At 36.4% G+C, this 16,780-nt stretch overlaps 1 protein-coding gene across 8 annotated transcripts in view; it reads left to right on the top strand.

Moving 5' to 3' along the window:
* Positions 1 to 16,780, top strand: part of cacna2d4a (calcium channel, voltage-dependent, alpha 2/delta subunit 4a) — a 198,805-nt gene that overhangs the window by 64,746 nt on the left and 117,279 nt on the right. For 4 of the 8 annotated variants that reach the window (XM_069192098.1, XM_069192097.1, XM_069192100.1 and 1 more), the window contains 7 exons: positions 1,385 to 1,430; positions 2,011 to 2,108; positions 2,726 to 2,819; positions 3,925 to 4,017; positions 7,816 to 7,943; positions 11,029 to 11,103; positions 13,073 to 13,153. In XM_069192098.1, coding sequence (XP_069048199.1) covers positions 1,385 to 1,430; positions 2,011 to 2,108; positions 2,726 to 2,819; positions 3,925 to 4,017; positions 7,816 to 7,943; positions 11,029 to 11,103; positions 13,073 to 13,153 — 615 coding nt within the window. The remainder of the gene's footprint in view (positions 1 to 1,384; positions 1,431 to 2,010; positions 2,109 to 2,725; positions 2,820 to 3,924; positions 4,018 to 7,815; positions 7,944 to 11,028; positions 11,104 to 13,072; positions 13,154 to 16,780) is intronic. The other 4 variants (XM_069192103.1, XM_069192104.1, XM_069192102.1 and 1 more) reach the window with 1 other exon arrangement.

Genomic DNA, 16,780 nt, shown 5'->3' with positions numbered 1-16,780 from the left:
CCCCTCCACCACCACCAATGTGCAGCATCCACCTGGATGATGCGACGGCAGCCATAGTGTGCCACACATCAGCTATCAGTGGGGAGGAGAGCAGAGTAATGAAGCCAATTCATAAATGGGGATTATTAGGAGGCCATGATTGGTAAGGGCCAATGGGAAATTTGGCCAGGACGCCGGGGTTACACCAGTTTGCAGTTGGACCCCATGAATTTAGTGCTATGACAGCAGGATTTAGGAAAAACAATCAGAAGTCTTACAACTATTTGAATTCAAAATCAGTCCTATCAATCAAGGGGGAGCAATCTTGTAGGTTTTATAATTATCTGTAAAACAGCATAAAATGGGGCATGGAGCCACATGGCTTTTTTCAGTACTATCTCAGTAAATAATTGTGAAGAGAAATCTAAAGCTTGAATGGAATGGGATTCAGATTCCATCATATCTGTTGTTTGAGCAGATCATTACAATGCGGTTTTCGTCATTTTACAAACCTAAACTCTTGATTCAAAATCCCAACATCAAGTATATACACAAACATCTTAGGCATTTTGCATTGCTCTGTTCTTTTCGTGCAATGTTTTTTCTTCTGCTTGCAGAGACATGATTATACAGTATAGTGTTTTCCTGAAATGTTCCTCATTTTGATTGAAGAATAGAGTGAATCACAACCAGATTTTGATCAATGGGTCAGTGAGGTTTGACAAGTAAATGTGATTAATTACAGTATATAAAATACAATAAATGTTGTATAAGATCGACTTCATATTAACTTCTCGGGTATAGTTTGGTGTTGTAATTCTGCTCAGTATGAACTAAGGCATGCAAAAGAACAAACATGGTTTCTTCTTGTATTTATTTTTAAGTGCCAATACCAGTCAAAGCTGTTATAATTGTAGAAAACACTAGTGAATAACTGATCCTCACGAAATGCATAGTATATGGTAATTCCTGGGTCTAGAATGTATACGATTTGCACAACAATATCTATGTATGCTGTATATACTGTATATTGACAGTGATACCATTTATGAAATCTGTGATTTTTGGATCATTAAATTTTTGTGAACAACTTCAACATTCTTCAGTTGTATATACATCATAATTATATATAAACAGTATACATGGTTGATTTTAACATAAAAAGATATCTGAGAGTTCAGCTATGGCACGTTCTACCAAGTGTAATTTTCAAGCAGCCCCAGTAGGACCCCAGTACAGGAGGAACATTGGTAGAGCAACGAGCCAAAGATCCCAAAGTAGTACCAGCTTTGAGCACAGAATTATGATGTCGTTAATGCCATACATTCTCTTTAAATAAAACCTCTTCAAAATAAAAATCTCTTCAAATAAAACCATTATGTACTGCCCTCTCCCGTCCCTCTAGGTCTTCATGACTTAATCCAGCCAGATCTGACAGTAGCCGATGAGTGGTAAGTATGCGTGGAATTCACTCTGTCAATTCCAGGCCTTGTTAGTTAGTATTCTATGATTTCCTTGTGGAACCTTTTAAAGTAAAAAAAAACTTTTTAAAGGTAACATTTCTTTATCGAAGTTTAATGTCAAGGGCCTCATTCCTTCTGTTGGCATCAGTGAGTGTGAAAGAAATTCTCTAAGAATATTTTAAGTTTATGGACTGTTTATCACACTTCATCAACAGTTGATCTTGATCACAGTTGATCAAGAAGTTGAACCTACTGTAATTAAAATGTATCTAGTCTGATTAAAACCTTTCGTTTCATAATTTCTTGGAGCTATGTCAATCCACATGGTCACTCTATTAATTTGCAAATTAACTTTGTTACAGACCCAGAGCAGCATAGCACATTTTTCTCCTTATTTGTAAGAGCTAGACATGATACATGCTGATATATACTGTAGTTCAGGTGGGTAGCTGCGTCAGGCTCACACCTGAAGAAGGCTCCACGGCCGAAACGTTGTGTTCTCTTTCTTCTTTTTTTCAGCATGGAATAAACCTATTACTTGATATATACTGTATACATGTTGTTGCAGGATCTACTGTGTGACAGACATCGACCCACATCATCGCAAACTTACCCAGCTGCAGGCTGTAATTCGCTACCTGACCGGAAAGGATCCAGATCTGGAATGTACGTTTATAAAACACTGGTGCCTCCGACACAATAAGCAGAGGGATTTGGTAAAATATAGCATTAAGCATAGTCACACCTTGCTACAGATACCTGAGTCATGTTATAACCGAGTTATTGGAGTTTTGACATTTTGCAAAGTGAGGTGGATTTTATACAGTATATCACAAAATCAATAAACATTTAAGGTGTGTGTGTAGGAAGTCTTAAATCAGCATTACAAAACTAGACCTTTGTGTGACAGTAAAAGTTTAATGAATGTGTCTCTTCCCATCTATGATATTAATATATTACAGTGGTATTACATTTGTACTGGTAAGTGGGTTAGTACTGCATTCTAAAAATTTTAAGACTCCTATAAATTGAAAATTATATTTTACTGAGAACTCAGTTAAAATATTGAAGTATGTTTTAAACTTATAACTTATATTTTCAAGGGCATTGTACAGGCAAATATGGTGAAATATGTTTTTCTAGAAATGTTGTTCACTCAGAATATAAGGGGGGAAGCAGAGGAACTTTAAAATTCCACATTACTTGTCTTTGACGAGCTAATATCCCAGCTGAGAAGAACTAATCTAGTATTTGATTTTTATAGCTGTTTCTTTGTTGCCTAGGTGATGAGGAGTTGGTACAGGAAGTGCTATTTGATGCTGTGGTGACTGCTCCTCTGGAAGCATATTGGACAGCCTTAGCTCTCAATGAATCCAGGTAAGTGATTGTTTTCATTTATAAAGGCAATTTTTTGTATTAGTGTATAAGCAACCAAAAACTTGAAATACAGATTCTGCTTTAAGTAGCATTTAATTGAATTAAATGGTCATATTTATTTAAAAATAGTGCTTTGAGATCCACTACTTTGGCACAAATTAACCAATGTAAAATATTAAACACCGCACTATTAAGGATAAGGATTCATCTCATATGCAATTACCCCCAAGTGATATGCTTTTATTCAGATGAGTGGAATCTGTGTTAATCAGCATATAGAAACAAATATAAAGAAACATTTTGCTTATCAGTTGCTGATAGGTACTACTGTATATGAAAGCATTTGTTTATAGAAACAAAATGCACATGGCACAGTTCTTTTTTCATCCTTACAATGGACATCAAGACAACTTACTCATTAAAGATTACAGGAAAGACTTCTTAGTTCTTAAAAATATAGAAAACAAATTATATGTCCAGAGCGGCATACAAAACAAACGTAGGATTAAGAAGACCAGATCACAAAAGTTCCATCTTAGTACATGAAATTCTGCATGAAATTCTAAATAAAATTCTTTGCATTGCAATAATTCACAAGACCACATCTCATTGTGTGTACATCCTCAATGCACTCATCCATACTTGCTCTGGGAAGTCTATCCCTTTCTCCCAAATGAAAGGTTATTTATGAGTATAAAGATGCAATAATTTGGAACTGATTTTGTTAATGAAATAATAATGAACTCAATTAAGAAACATATCAATTTACGGTAAAAGTCATCAAGAAAACACTAAAACAAGCCAACCAAACATGTTATTGATCTTTGTCTTTGATCTCTCTGATTGAATGAGTCAAATATAACCATTCTTTCACATCGATGTGGGACCCCTGAAGGTATACTGTATATGAGCAATGTACAGTAGGGGATGTAAAGAAAGATGAGGAAAAATACAGTGTTTTAAGACTATGTGTCTAGCCAACTGTGACTGATCCTTTAAGACCATTGAACACAACTTTTAATTACTATAGAGTTGGTATTAAAATTGTTTTGGGTATTCTTGCTTTGCAAATCTCATTTTTCTGCATTCTGTCTTCTCACTGCAGCCTGGATGAGGGAATTGAGGTAGCATTTCTGGGCACTAGAGCTGGATTAATGCGTACTGGCCAGTTTGTGGGCTCTGAAAAGAGGCTGAACAAGTAAGTGACTAGTAATGCTTTCACTATTCAACCTTACTTTCAAACCCCAAATCCTTACAAGTGTAATTTATTTTGAGCAGTGTAATGTTTGTTTCTTTGCTTGCTTAGCTCTGTTTAATTTACAGTATACTACTTGTTAAATCTACAGTATATTCAAATAAGTGATGATTCTGTGAAGATTGTTTAGCACAATTTACTAGAAAAGACTGCTGTTTTATAAGTTTAATGGGACAAAAGACTACTTTGAAGATCTAAAAGCAATATATGGGGCTGTATGTCATCATAGCTTCTACTGAGAAATCTTAGAAAATTGGTTAAAACAAATACATACAGTATAACTGATTCTGCAATTAAGGCATGATAGCCTATTTTATTAGAAAGTAGTTTGAAAATGGGGACAAAACTTGTCTTAACCTTTAATTGTTGAGATATATTATGAGAGCCCAATATTTTTTAGATTGAGGGGAACACAAAATTCTTAATTTTGATTGGCAACAAAGTGTAGGATAAAATGCATCACCTCATTCAACACAAGAGTTATCAAATTCCATTTCCATCTCTATATGTTAATGTCAAGAAGAAAAGTTACACTGGGGAGAGAACAGTTTAATATTTATGTATTTTGTGAAATTCCTTGTTTCATGTTCTTGCTGTAAAACATATATTCTGTTGTTCAGACAAACACTAATTAATGTGGAGAAGGCAGGATTATAAACCTTAATGACATCTGGCTGAGTAGATTACCACCTTTTCATAAGGACAAGGTCATAATCATTGCACCACTTGTCAGCTTTACAGAGTAGTGCTGTCCTACATCAGGTTATTTGAAAATATAAAAAAGCCATGATGCGTAGCTGTTTGTGATACCACGGTACCTACAGGGGTATAAGGACTGACAACTCACAGATTCTAAATGACTATATCTGTTCATATTAAAAATCTTTGACAGTTCATACAGAGATTTAAGGCTCCTTTTGTAAAATGTGTCTTACTGTACATATATATATATATGATAGTGAATGTTGACAGATTTGTGCTCCTTGTGGAACCCTAAAAAGAACGTTAATTATCTTTGGACATGGTTCACAAAATGGTCTAGAGCAATTTGAGAAGATTCATGAGATCAGGCAGCCATGAAAGGCTAAGTACAGTGTTTTCACTGGTGTTAATTCGGAAGTCTGTACAGAAGATAAAAGGCAATCATTATACTGTAGTAAAGTTCTCCATTGTTCCCGGAGAAGGAGACATAGTCTTTGTTATGGAAAACCAAGGCTGAGAAGATAAGACATTATAGTCCCCCCTCCTTAAGGGTGCTCCAGCCCTTTCACTTTAGACTTTATTCTGTGTACCTGATTCCTATTCCCAGCCCACCTTAAAAGCCAGGCGCTGACGCTCATCTGGGCTCTGCATCTGATTTCCGTATCGTGCGAGTCCGGGACCTGGAAGCGCCTGGTCTCGTTAAGGTTTTAATCTCTGTTCCTGTTCCTGTTCTTGTTCCCGTTCCCTGTCCGCCGGTTCCGACCCGGTTTCTGATTTTAATTCCTTGTTTGATGGATCTCCTGGTTTTGGATTTACCCTTGTGTTTTGGATACTCTTTTGGATTTTTCGCCTCGGCCACACCTCCCCCGTGCACCAGCGCACCTTGGACACGCCCCCCTGTCTTCAGCCCCGTATTCCTGCATGACGTTTTCCCAGTGTTTTCCCCACTTCTTCGGATTGTGTCGTCCGCATAGGGTCCGGAAAGAACTGTTCGTTACAATAATGGTGCATTATGAAGGATGGTAGCCTAGATAGTGACTAAGGATGAATAAGAGCAAGAGTGAAGGGAAGTATTGATACTGTGAGATAAAATAAGATCTCCATATACATATACAGTTTCTTGCATTAGGAATTTGTCTTTTCACATATCCCAGCTTCCTCTCCACAAGACACAGAAGCACACAGACAGGGAGAGAGAAGCTTGGGGTCAGAGTATAGGGTCAGCCATTTATACAGCACCCCTGGAGCAGCTGGGGTTAAGGGTCTTGCTCTGGGGCCCAACGGAGTAGGATTCCTCTGCTGACTGCGGGATTTGAACCGGCAACCTTCCTGCCATAGTGCCACCACTCTGCCCAATCATAATGTTGTAATGTTGATGTAGCTCAGAGTAGTTTTGTGGCAAGGAGGCGCAATTGAGAGTTGAATGGTGAATTCTGTCTCTGATGACAATGTCAAAGAAAAGTTTAGAAATTGTCGAAGAAAACTCTTCACTCAGGTTAGGTGTGGTCAAGCAGAGTCCTTTATTCATGTGCATGGGGAGGATATAATCATGCAGATCTGAGAGCAACCTCTCATACAGATCTGTAACCTCTCCACCAAGATGGTAAATGCAATGAGTTTTATACAGCAAATTCACAGAGGAAAGCTCATTCTAAGATTCCATATTAGGACTTGTTTTCCTCTCTACAAACATTTATTTGTAATTGACCACGTTCTTTTTAAGAAGCAGTTTTCCCTTGTATACAGACAAAAGAAAGTATATAAATAAAAGGTGTGAAATGAGCGAGACTTTCTGCTGTTGTAGCATTAATATCAAAAAGTCAAATAATATGCTTGCAATTGTTCTTTCATACTGTTGCTAGGTAAAAGGGATTTTTCAAAGCCAACTAGTCACTATCTTATACACTTTAAAAAAGGTAAATGCTAAAATTCTTCCTCATCAACAAACGCTAGATATGAAATGAGCAGGGAAGTAAACCAGATATGTGATTATTTATATTTAGTTGAGAAGAAGTGGAAGAGATTAGGTAAACTACGGTATCCTGAGCCTTTGTTTAAAACTCCTTTAATTTCAATATGCTGCACAATGAAATTTCAAGACAAGTAGAACATTTCAAGATGGTAGAGAAATACTTTTCTCCTAGGTTTGCTGGTGTGTCTGAAAAAAGGAAATCATTTAATTTGGACGTAGTGCATTCTTTAAATTTCCAATAAGTGAGGCTCAGCTGGAATGAATATTTCAGAATATTAAATCACTTCCCATTAAATTCCATCTGCAACCCATCAGTCTGAAGTGGGTTTTGAAATTAAATTAACTTAAATGGTGGGAAAAAAATGTATTTATACTTCCAGCAATTGCCTTATTTCTATTAAGTTAAATGCTTAGGAAAAGTATTGTAGTGTTGTGAGCATCACACAAACTTTAAATCTAGGTTACTTTACATGAAAATACTCAAAATGACAAGTGCAGCTTTATTCCTTCATCTCTCCTGAAGTAGTGTTTCAGTTGTGTTTTTCTCCAATAAATGGCAATAGTTCAGGTGTATATCATGTTATATATACTGTACAGGAACAAAAGGTGAAAATTATCCTTAGCTACTCTTTCTGATAAAAACAATGCACACACATGAATGTTACAAGATAACCTTGTAGCAGACTCTGCCGAACCAATGAGCTGCCCCTGTTCTAGCAGGAGTGACAAAGAGGAATGTATGGTCAGAGTGACAAAACAATTAATAAATGTCCAGTGAGAGGATCTGACATTTTTCTAGTACCAGTAACATTCTCAAATGCAGTTATAGGGACCAGTTCTTGGATCTTTACCATCCTGTAGAAATGCTCAGAGCGTTTAGCTGCTACATTCGTATATTCTGTTGGTTTTTTTTTATTTTACCTTCACCAAAGCAATTTCATTTGTTACTATATTTAATGTCACTATAATAAATCTTGCTAAACCTACTGTATAAAGCTACTTCCCAGTTACAGTGAAATTCAATTGAATATCTTTGACATCTCCCTCATATCTACTTGATCCTGCAGGAAGTTCCTAACTAAAGGGGACAAGGAAAGCATATTCACCATGGATCACTTCCCACTGTGGTACCGTCGTGCAGCTGAACATCCCCCTGGGAGCTTCATCTACTACATTCCTGAGGAGGATACCAGAGGTACATTACAGCATCACCACACCGTCGGGGCCATTCGTAATCTCTGCTTTGATTTCAGAAAGAAAACATGGATGTTACAAAAGAACAAGTAATAGGTTTATTCCATGCTGAAAAAAAAGAAGAAAGAAAACAGCCGTGGAGCCTTCTTCATGTGAACACCTCACCTCACTTCAGGTGCCACACCTGAAGAAGGCTCCACGGCCGAAGCGTTGTGTTTTCTTTCTTCTTTTTTTAAGCATGGAATAAACCTATTAAATGTTCCTTCGCAGCCTACACATGCTGATGCAGCTGCCCACCTGAACATGTATGTTATCCATGTACTGTATGTTATGAGAAGCAGTCTGTTCCTAGTTTAGCAACCTCAAAAAAGCTTGAAAATATCCGAGTACAATTACCTCTTGGAAGCAAGTGAAATAATACACGCACCTCAACATTCATATTTCAAACCCTGAGAATTATGCTCTGCCTGTGTGCTCAACAGGCAACTGTATGTGGACAATTTTGTATGTGTACATCAAGCAGGAGGTGGGCAAGTTTGCAGGAAAGCGAAACAGAATGGAGAGAAATTCAGACATTTTTTTTTTAGATCAGAAAAGGCAGAGCAACCTTTTGCACTGACACAAAACATTTTCAAAGTTGCCCTTGTTTCTTGGCACCATAAAGCATTCATTACATGTTGCACATGAGAAGAGGGCAGCAAAGAAAATGAGAAAACATCTTTGGTTTTGATCTTCTGGTCCAGTTCTGAAGCAAAGGAAATGACTTATTCTTGTTAAGAATACATTATAATACGGCAGAATCACTTGAGAAGAGATGCAGAGTGCTTTGAGGAAGATAGGCCATATTCCACATTTTTTTAAGAAATCAAGGTAAAAGTCAAATAGCAGCTTTGCCTTGAATGCATCATTGGAATCACAACAAAATGACTTTGTTGTAAATTACATGATTCAATTAATGCTCTTTGTAAATGCTCTACAGAACTTTTAGCAGCACCAGTCATTGGGGATTTAAAAGTGGTGGGGAAACAGTGAATGAGACGAAAATGAATGAGTGTCAGATGGAGATGCGTAACTTGAGCGAGCACTGCAGTTATTTCATTTTGCAAAAATATTTAATACGTCAGCATTTATGGAACATGTTAGACATTAGTACAGATTTAGGCCTGAAACATTAGACATTGTTAAAATCTCAATTGTTTGGGCAACTGTTTTCTTCTAAACAAACAAGATGGGTCACACAAACTCATTTTATTTGTAACTAAATGTATTCTTTAGCTACAGTAGGTTTGCTTGGTAAACTACAATACATATGTTGTCTTGAATTAATTAAATTAATTTAACAGATTTTCTTACCTGGAATAAAATTAATGCAATCTGAGTCATAATTTAAAAGTAATCAAATTATCAAGTTGCCAAACATCACCCAACCCAGGATTTTCTGACCCAAACAGAAATTGGGTCACATGAGTGATACACAAACAATACATTTTTGTCACCATCTGCATGTAATGTTACAGCTAGAAACTGCTTTACAAAACACAGTTTAGTTGAAATGTCAGTCATCTTTACCTTACTTCAGCAACCTACAGTAAGCTCTTTTTAATCATTTATCCATAAAAGTAATATTTTCAAGTGATTTGAAGTGAAATTATTTTTTTAAGGATTGTTTTTCTAGGGCAACCGCTTGTGTCAAGCTTTCTCTAAAATCTGAAAAAAAGTACAAAATATTTAAATGAGCTACCATTTAAAAGTCCTAGCTATGGGTGTAAGGCAGGCATAGTCTCCGCTGAGCTTTCTGGGCATTAGTAAATCTGTTGTACCTTAAAGATTGCACAGAACATCTCAGAGAATTAGAGGTGGACGTGCTCAATAGTACTTCAGCAATGGTTGAATAAGTATGGGACTGTGGTTTGCCATGAAGATCAATTTACAGAGGGGCAATAGGCTTTTCACTGAACTGTTAAAAAGCACAATTAATTAAAAGACATTAATTAGTAACTAAAACATTAAGTTAAGTAGTATGATATTGGAAAGGAGGAATATCCTTTATCCCTCCTGGATCCATCCAGCCTGGATATCCAGCAAACGTGCCAAGAGTTTTTTTTTGCAAAAGAAGTATCTGGAGTTTACAACACAGTGTCACTAATATGGTACACTTCCTTAAGAATAATGCAATACATCATATTGCAATAAGATGACCATGAAAAAACAGAGCAACCACCAAAAGAGGGAAATTAAAGCACGTACTTTGTCCATCAACTCTAGTGTTCTTTGCAGAACAATTTGTAAACAGACTGTATTGACCCATTTTCAATTTAGAAACATACACTTTAAGTTTAAGTACAGTATATTACAATATCTGGCTTTGTGATAGGGTATATCTTAAATCACTACACTAAGAATTAAATAGGTAAAAGATGGAGTAATAAAAAATGCATAAAAAATGCAAGGAAAAATATGTGTAAAATAAGTAATCATTCCAAACGTGTCCTCATTTCATGAATGAAGTAAAAAAATAATGATTACTGTAATTAATTCTAAGTACTCATACCATCTGCATAAACTGTATGAAGTGGTTATTACTTTAAATTCAGCATTACTTAATTGCTCTTTTGTTCTTTTGTTTCTAATCCTTTTAAACAAATTACTTTTATATTTTCATGAAGTCGTCTTTGAAAGAATTAGTACTTTTTAACTAAGGACATTTATTTCCTAATTCCTTACTTTGAAGTGAGTCATTTTAAGCATCCCAATTCATATTTTTGAAGTCTTTTGCAACATAGTTAGCTTATTATTCAAACATTTCCAGTAATGAACATCAAAGTGAAATGCAGTGCTGTAGCATTCCTATAATGTGTACTTACACTGCAGAATCTTAAAGTGAATTCACAATTAATTTTTAAGTTATGTACTTAGAAAAACATGCAGACATGTATTCTAAAGTGTTACCATACAGTACATTCTTTTCTCATTTCATAAAGATGCCTAGTAAGACAAACGGTTATATTGGAATGTAAATTATCTTGGAACAGGGATCTGTTGCTTTATTCTCTGTCGATGCAAATAAATTATACCTGCCTCCTCAGATGTTTTCAGGGACTACGAATATGACTATAGCCCCTCACCCAGTCCAGAAGACCTTGAACCGGAGTACGAGGATGGTATTTAAATCGGCATGTTGGGCTATGAGCATGTTCTCTCTGCATTTTCAATGTTCTTGGATGGCATTTTCCATTGTGCATCCTTCCACCTGCTGCTATCCTTCTGCATGGCTCAAACCTCAGCTTCTCTACTGAGCAATAATTTATTCATTGACTTATCTCCTCACTTACATTCTGCCTTGCTAAAAAGCTCTCTGGGGGCCAATGTTTTGAAGAGAATGCATACTGTAGGACAAAAAGGCACAGAGGAATGAAATGCTTTTAACAGCATGAAAACTCACAACAAACACTCTCCTGTACAAAAGAAATGTAACAGGCTTGCGTTAAGTTGTGTCATGTACCATTTTTCTCACAGACCATAAAAAGAACCTTGGGAATCAGGATGGCGCAGTGTTACTCATTCAGAAACTGGAGCATTGCTCAGTGCCAGCAAATAAGCTGACACTCTGTGTCTATCCATGTCCAGAGTACCTGAAATACTTTTTGGGCATCCAGCATTACCATTCGAATGCACCTTTATTGTTCATTCCTTATTATGGTCTATTCCTTGTCAGAATATCCTAAACATTAATCTGAAGGCTTTGTGTGAAACCTGCTTTCTGGATTCCTCCACATGAAAAAGTTTCAAGTGTACCCATACAGTAGATCTTTGAACTTCCATAGCACATACTGTACCTACTGTTTACACACTGTACCGTACACCCATATCGCTAGTCCAAAACGTAGTTTGCAGGTGCAGATTGCAGTAGTTCTGGTTAACCCCAGGGTCCTACATACAGTAGTTTTAAAATAAATGAACCATGTATTTGTAGTGCTGGTGACTACATATCATGTGCTCCTTGCATTTTGTATGTAAAATGAACTATCAACTTAAAACGCTTCCTCACTGTGTTATTAAGTAGACAGCATTCTTAGACAGGCCAATCTATCCTTCCTAAATATGAAAGGAACCACCACTGACTTCATTAATGAATACCCGTTGAACATATAAGTAATTCGAATACAATTCAGAAAATTGCAATTTCCAAAATACTATGTACAGGGTAGTAGCTAATTAACCTCAATCTTTTCCTGCCCTGCATAACTTATCACTCCTTTCTTTTGGTTTTTAACCTTATTTCAGACCACATTTGTGTATAGGTCCCCACTTCATCATATACCTACATATTTTTAGTTTCTGTTACAGGGTTATTTTAATGTATTATTTCACCAAGTACAGTAAACACGTCCCACTAAGTTATGTATATTTTAATGGTTAGCTCATGCTACATGTAAATGTAAATAATTTAGACAAAGGTGTAATATGTAATGTGCAAAAGCCATGTTCATGTGTCTTTTGCATGAGCCCAGTATACCAAATTCCATGTTAGATGGTAAATAAATTGCATTAGACCTACAATTTTTGTAGTATTTGTCATACAGGATACCATTAGTTGCAGTATGTCATAGCTCTTTTTATTGTGTTTGTTCTTGATGATGTTTATGTGCTTTTTAATTTGTAGCCGGTCAGTTATAAATGGTTCATTTCCATGCAAATATTTTTTGGACATACTTTTTGAAATATCCCTTGCAATTTACAGATTATCGTGAGAGAAAAGCACCTGTCAACTCAAAACAAATACAAAAATTCTCGTGGTATTCTCATGAGTATTTATAAATCATTCATAGCCCATTTCCAGAGAATGCAAAATGTTACAAGACTGATATGAGTTAAAAATAAAGCCCATATAAGTAGTCCAATTTATTTTATGGACTAAAAACTAGAATATCTGCAAATTACTGCTTGAATACTGTTGTCTTTAAAGGAAATAGCATGTGAGTGTGCTCTATGTGCTCCTTTAAGTGACCAGCTACAAAATGATTGCATGTGATCAGTGTGTCTTTGCAGGACCTCATGTAACTGGTCATTTATGGAGTTGTATTGTTTCAGTGTTAATGCTGACCTGTCCATCCTGTTCTGTTATGGCAGATGGGAATTCCAAGGGTGAGGTGGTGATCGCCAGCACCGCAGTGACAGTCACCATAGATAAGAAGATAGCCATCGCTGCAGGTAGGGAAGCTGGGGTTTTCTTTTGGAATAACTAAGTGTACAGTAAATAACTATATCTACTTCTAACACAAAAAAGTATTTTGGGTTTTTTTTCACAGTCAAGAAATTAAACAGCTGCATCAGTTAATAGTCATATGAATCATTTATTATATGACTGTGAATCTATTTGAATTTAACTGATGGAGCTGTTCCTTTGCCATTATAAGGTTTATAATATGCCCTCATCGTTTCATAAGTAAATAATCTATGGTTGCATGGAGTGAAACATATGGTATTAGAAACTACACAAAATGAAACTGCCCTATGGTGGTACAGTGACAAAGTGGTTAGCATTGCTGCCTTGCAATTTTGGTTACTGGGTTCAATTCCGGACCTGGGGTGCTATCTGCATGGTGTTTGTATGTCCTTCCTGTGCTCATGTGGGTTTTAGCTGAGTGCGCCTGTTTCTTACCACTTTCCAAAGACATGCTGGTAAGTTAATTGGCTTCTGGGTAAAACACATTGACCCTGGTGTGAGCATGTGTGTTTGTGTCTGCATCTGCTCTGCACTGGGGGCATCCCATCCAGGGTGGGTCCAGCCTTGTGCCCATTGCTTGCTAGTATTGGCTCTTGCGCTGAATTGGATGAAGTGGTTAGAAAATGAATGGATAGATGAATATATTCCTATTCTTTTTCATTTCTGTCTAGATGCTTGCTAAAGCCCAATGCTGTGGCCAAATTCATTGCAGTATTTCCTGTTTAAATTCCTCTTGTCCTAATTAATTTTCAGATGAGTGTTCTCACCTTCCTTTATTGCTGCTTTTTAACGTTCATGTGTTCAAAACTACCAAACAGAGACTGCGTTCCTCAGGTAGTAATGCCCTACTGAAGTAATTTGGTGTCATTTGTTCTGATATGGTGCTAGGCTGTCATTAAAGTCCAAATGTGGGTATACTGTACTTCATTTTCAGGATCCATCACTGCTATTATAAGATATGTCATTACTCCAGGAGAACTGTCAGCTTGTACTGTACTGGTGAAGACCAAACATTGTGAAGTTTTACTTTTATTTTTTTTTCGTCAAAGTTCTAAATCACTCTCTTGGACTGTATATACAGTAGCACAAGTGTTCCATCTGCATATAGTGAATTTGATTAATTTATATTTGCTATGCAAATTGAACAGTATCTTCCAACAACATTTCAATATAAGGAACAGATTCATTCCATAACAGTCCATTACAAAAGCAAAGTTCCACAACAGAATCATATCATGTCACTGTAAGATGTTTATGTTTCACATAAATCCTTAATCTGTTGTTGATAGAGACTCTACTTTTTGGATGACTGGTATGGTCCCAAAGTTGCAGGACTATATTTGTGACAAATAACTGTATTACTATATTATAATAAAGTACATGAATCTTAAATGGCAGGCAAATATGCTGTGGCTTAGAATGTAATATTTTAAAAAATATATTAGTTTTTATTTGCTTTCAGACTTAATGTCTTTATTAGTATATTTCTTATTCTAAGCCAGACAACAATGCCCCTGATCCTCATAACCCTTTTGTGGAAAAGCTCCTGCCTGTATTTTTCTTCATTTTGAATTTTGGAAGCTTTTTAGAAAGCTTATATTTATAGTCTATGTTTCTTTTATCTGAATATCACACTATACATTGCATGCATTCAATGTCATCTGATATTTGCCAAGTTCCAAATATTTACCAAATCAAAACAATTTTGATGAATCCCAGGTAAGTCCCTAAGTGTTTATTTTAACTGAGCAGGTGAACTGTAAGCTACTGTACCTTACTGGAAATTAGAATGGTTCAAGTGTTAATTGAATCTTTAGTTGTACTATTAGTTGGATCAAACATGTCAAGTTTCTTAAGACAGCAATTAATTGTATTCAACAAAATTATAATGTACCTACAATACCAAGTTTGAAATTAAGTGACCAGTGTTTTGTTCAAGAGTAGTTTGCCAGTCTTGACTGTTCAGCAGAACAGAATAAATGGCGGTCAGTCATCCTGGAATATACAGGAATCCTATTTTACTATAGTGTAATTGCACCTACCATATTTGGACATAATTGGCCAAGAAAGGCTATGAAGAAGGCTATGACAAGCATCTGATGACCCAATGTGGGTGTATAAAGTACCACTGTAACCTGTGAGGTCAATGTCTGAAACAGGACTGGGTGTGATGTAATCTGCTTTGAAGTTTTCATTCAATAATGCTGCCCTTCCCAAGAAAATTGAATCTTTCATATGGTTGTCAGGTGCTTACTGTGGCTTATGCAGAAAAAACATTTTACCATGTGTTGACTGTGACCAGAATGATACTCTACTGTATATGCCAAGTTTGGAGTAAACTGGCAGAATAGTACTTGAGCAGCAATAGATTATGAACTGTAAGTGGCCACTTTTTGCCAACCTGTTGATGACCTGTTATGAATGGGAAAATTATGGGGAAAAAATGGGAAAATGGTATAAATCAGAACCTGTTTTGGGTTTTAATGGTATCTGCTGTATCACATTGCAATTCAAACGATTCTATGGCTCCCAAGACGAAGGCAGTATGAGCTGTGAGAATGAAACTTGCTATTTTCAGAATTAACTGGTTAAAAATGAAACTGAAGGACTTAGTACAACAGGTTGCACTTAAGCAACAAAGGATCATAACTGGAAGGCATTGGGTAATATACTGTATGATATTTTTCACAAATATCCATCCTGTTGGTACTTAAATTCTAGATATAAGGCTTGGAGCACTTTTCATGACAAGCTGCATTTCTCAAAATAGTTTATGACCCCCTGAGGGAAGAACAATTCAATCATAGCACTATTTAAGTAGCAAAATTGAAAAAGCTTTGTTTTTTTAATAAAAATCTGTCAAGTGTTAAGGCAACCTGTACATTACAAATACATTTTGCAAGCATTTTCAAATACAAGGTTGAAGTCATCATCTGGGTTGATGCAGGACCACAATATCTGTGACACTTGTAATAGATTATCTATTCCAGTAAAGGAGGTTGCTCAAGTGCCCAGTCTTCAAACACAAGCAGTTTCAAAAGTGAGAAGAAAAAACTCCTTACCTTCGCGATTTTGATCACTATTTGGGAGGCTCGTAGATAAAAAGCACTGATCTGTATAATACACATTGGATTAGCCTTGCCAGCAAATAGTAACCTGAATTAAAGTGGGGCGGGGGGGGGGGGGGGGAGTACTCTCTACATCTGTAGTTAATGTCAACTCATCTTATGATATAGTCACAAACTGCACTCATAAATAGATGAATGAGCCCTTGAAAGACAAAATGGCAGTATCGGTTTCATTTTTTTCTTGTTCTGTTAATATCATGTTATAAATAGTTTGATATTTCTTGAAAACGTGTTTTCATGTACAGTATCGGCAGCATGGTGGCGCAGTGGTTAGGATACCTGCCTTGCAGCACATGGGCCCTGGGTTAATTTCCTGGGATACTATCTATGTTTAAGTTTGTATGTTCTCCCTGTGTCCGCATGGGTTTCTACTGGGTGCGCCCATGGTCTCATCCCACATTTCAAAGACATACTTGTAGGTTTATGGGCTTCTGTAAAAACTGGCCCTAGTCTGAGCGTGTTTGTGTCTGTGAGTGCCCTGCA

This window comes from Lepisosteus oculatus, chromosome 7 (assembly GCF_040954835.1).
Source record: "Lepisosteus oculatus isolate fLepOcu1 chromosome 7, fLepOcu1.hap2, whole genome shotgun sequence".
Taxonomy (NCBI): domain Eukaryota; kingdom Metazoa; phylum Chordata; class Actinopteri; order Semionotiformes; family Lepisosteidae; genus Lepisosteus; species Lepisosteus oculatus.
The sequence above is the reverse complement of the archived record's forward strand: the minus strand, read 5'-3'. Positions and strand labels throughout refer to the sequence as shown.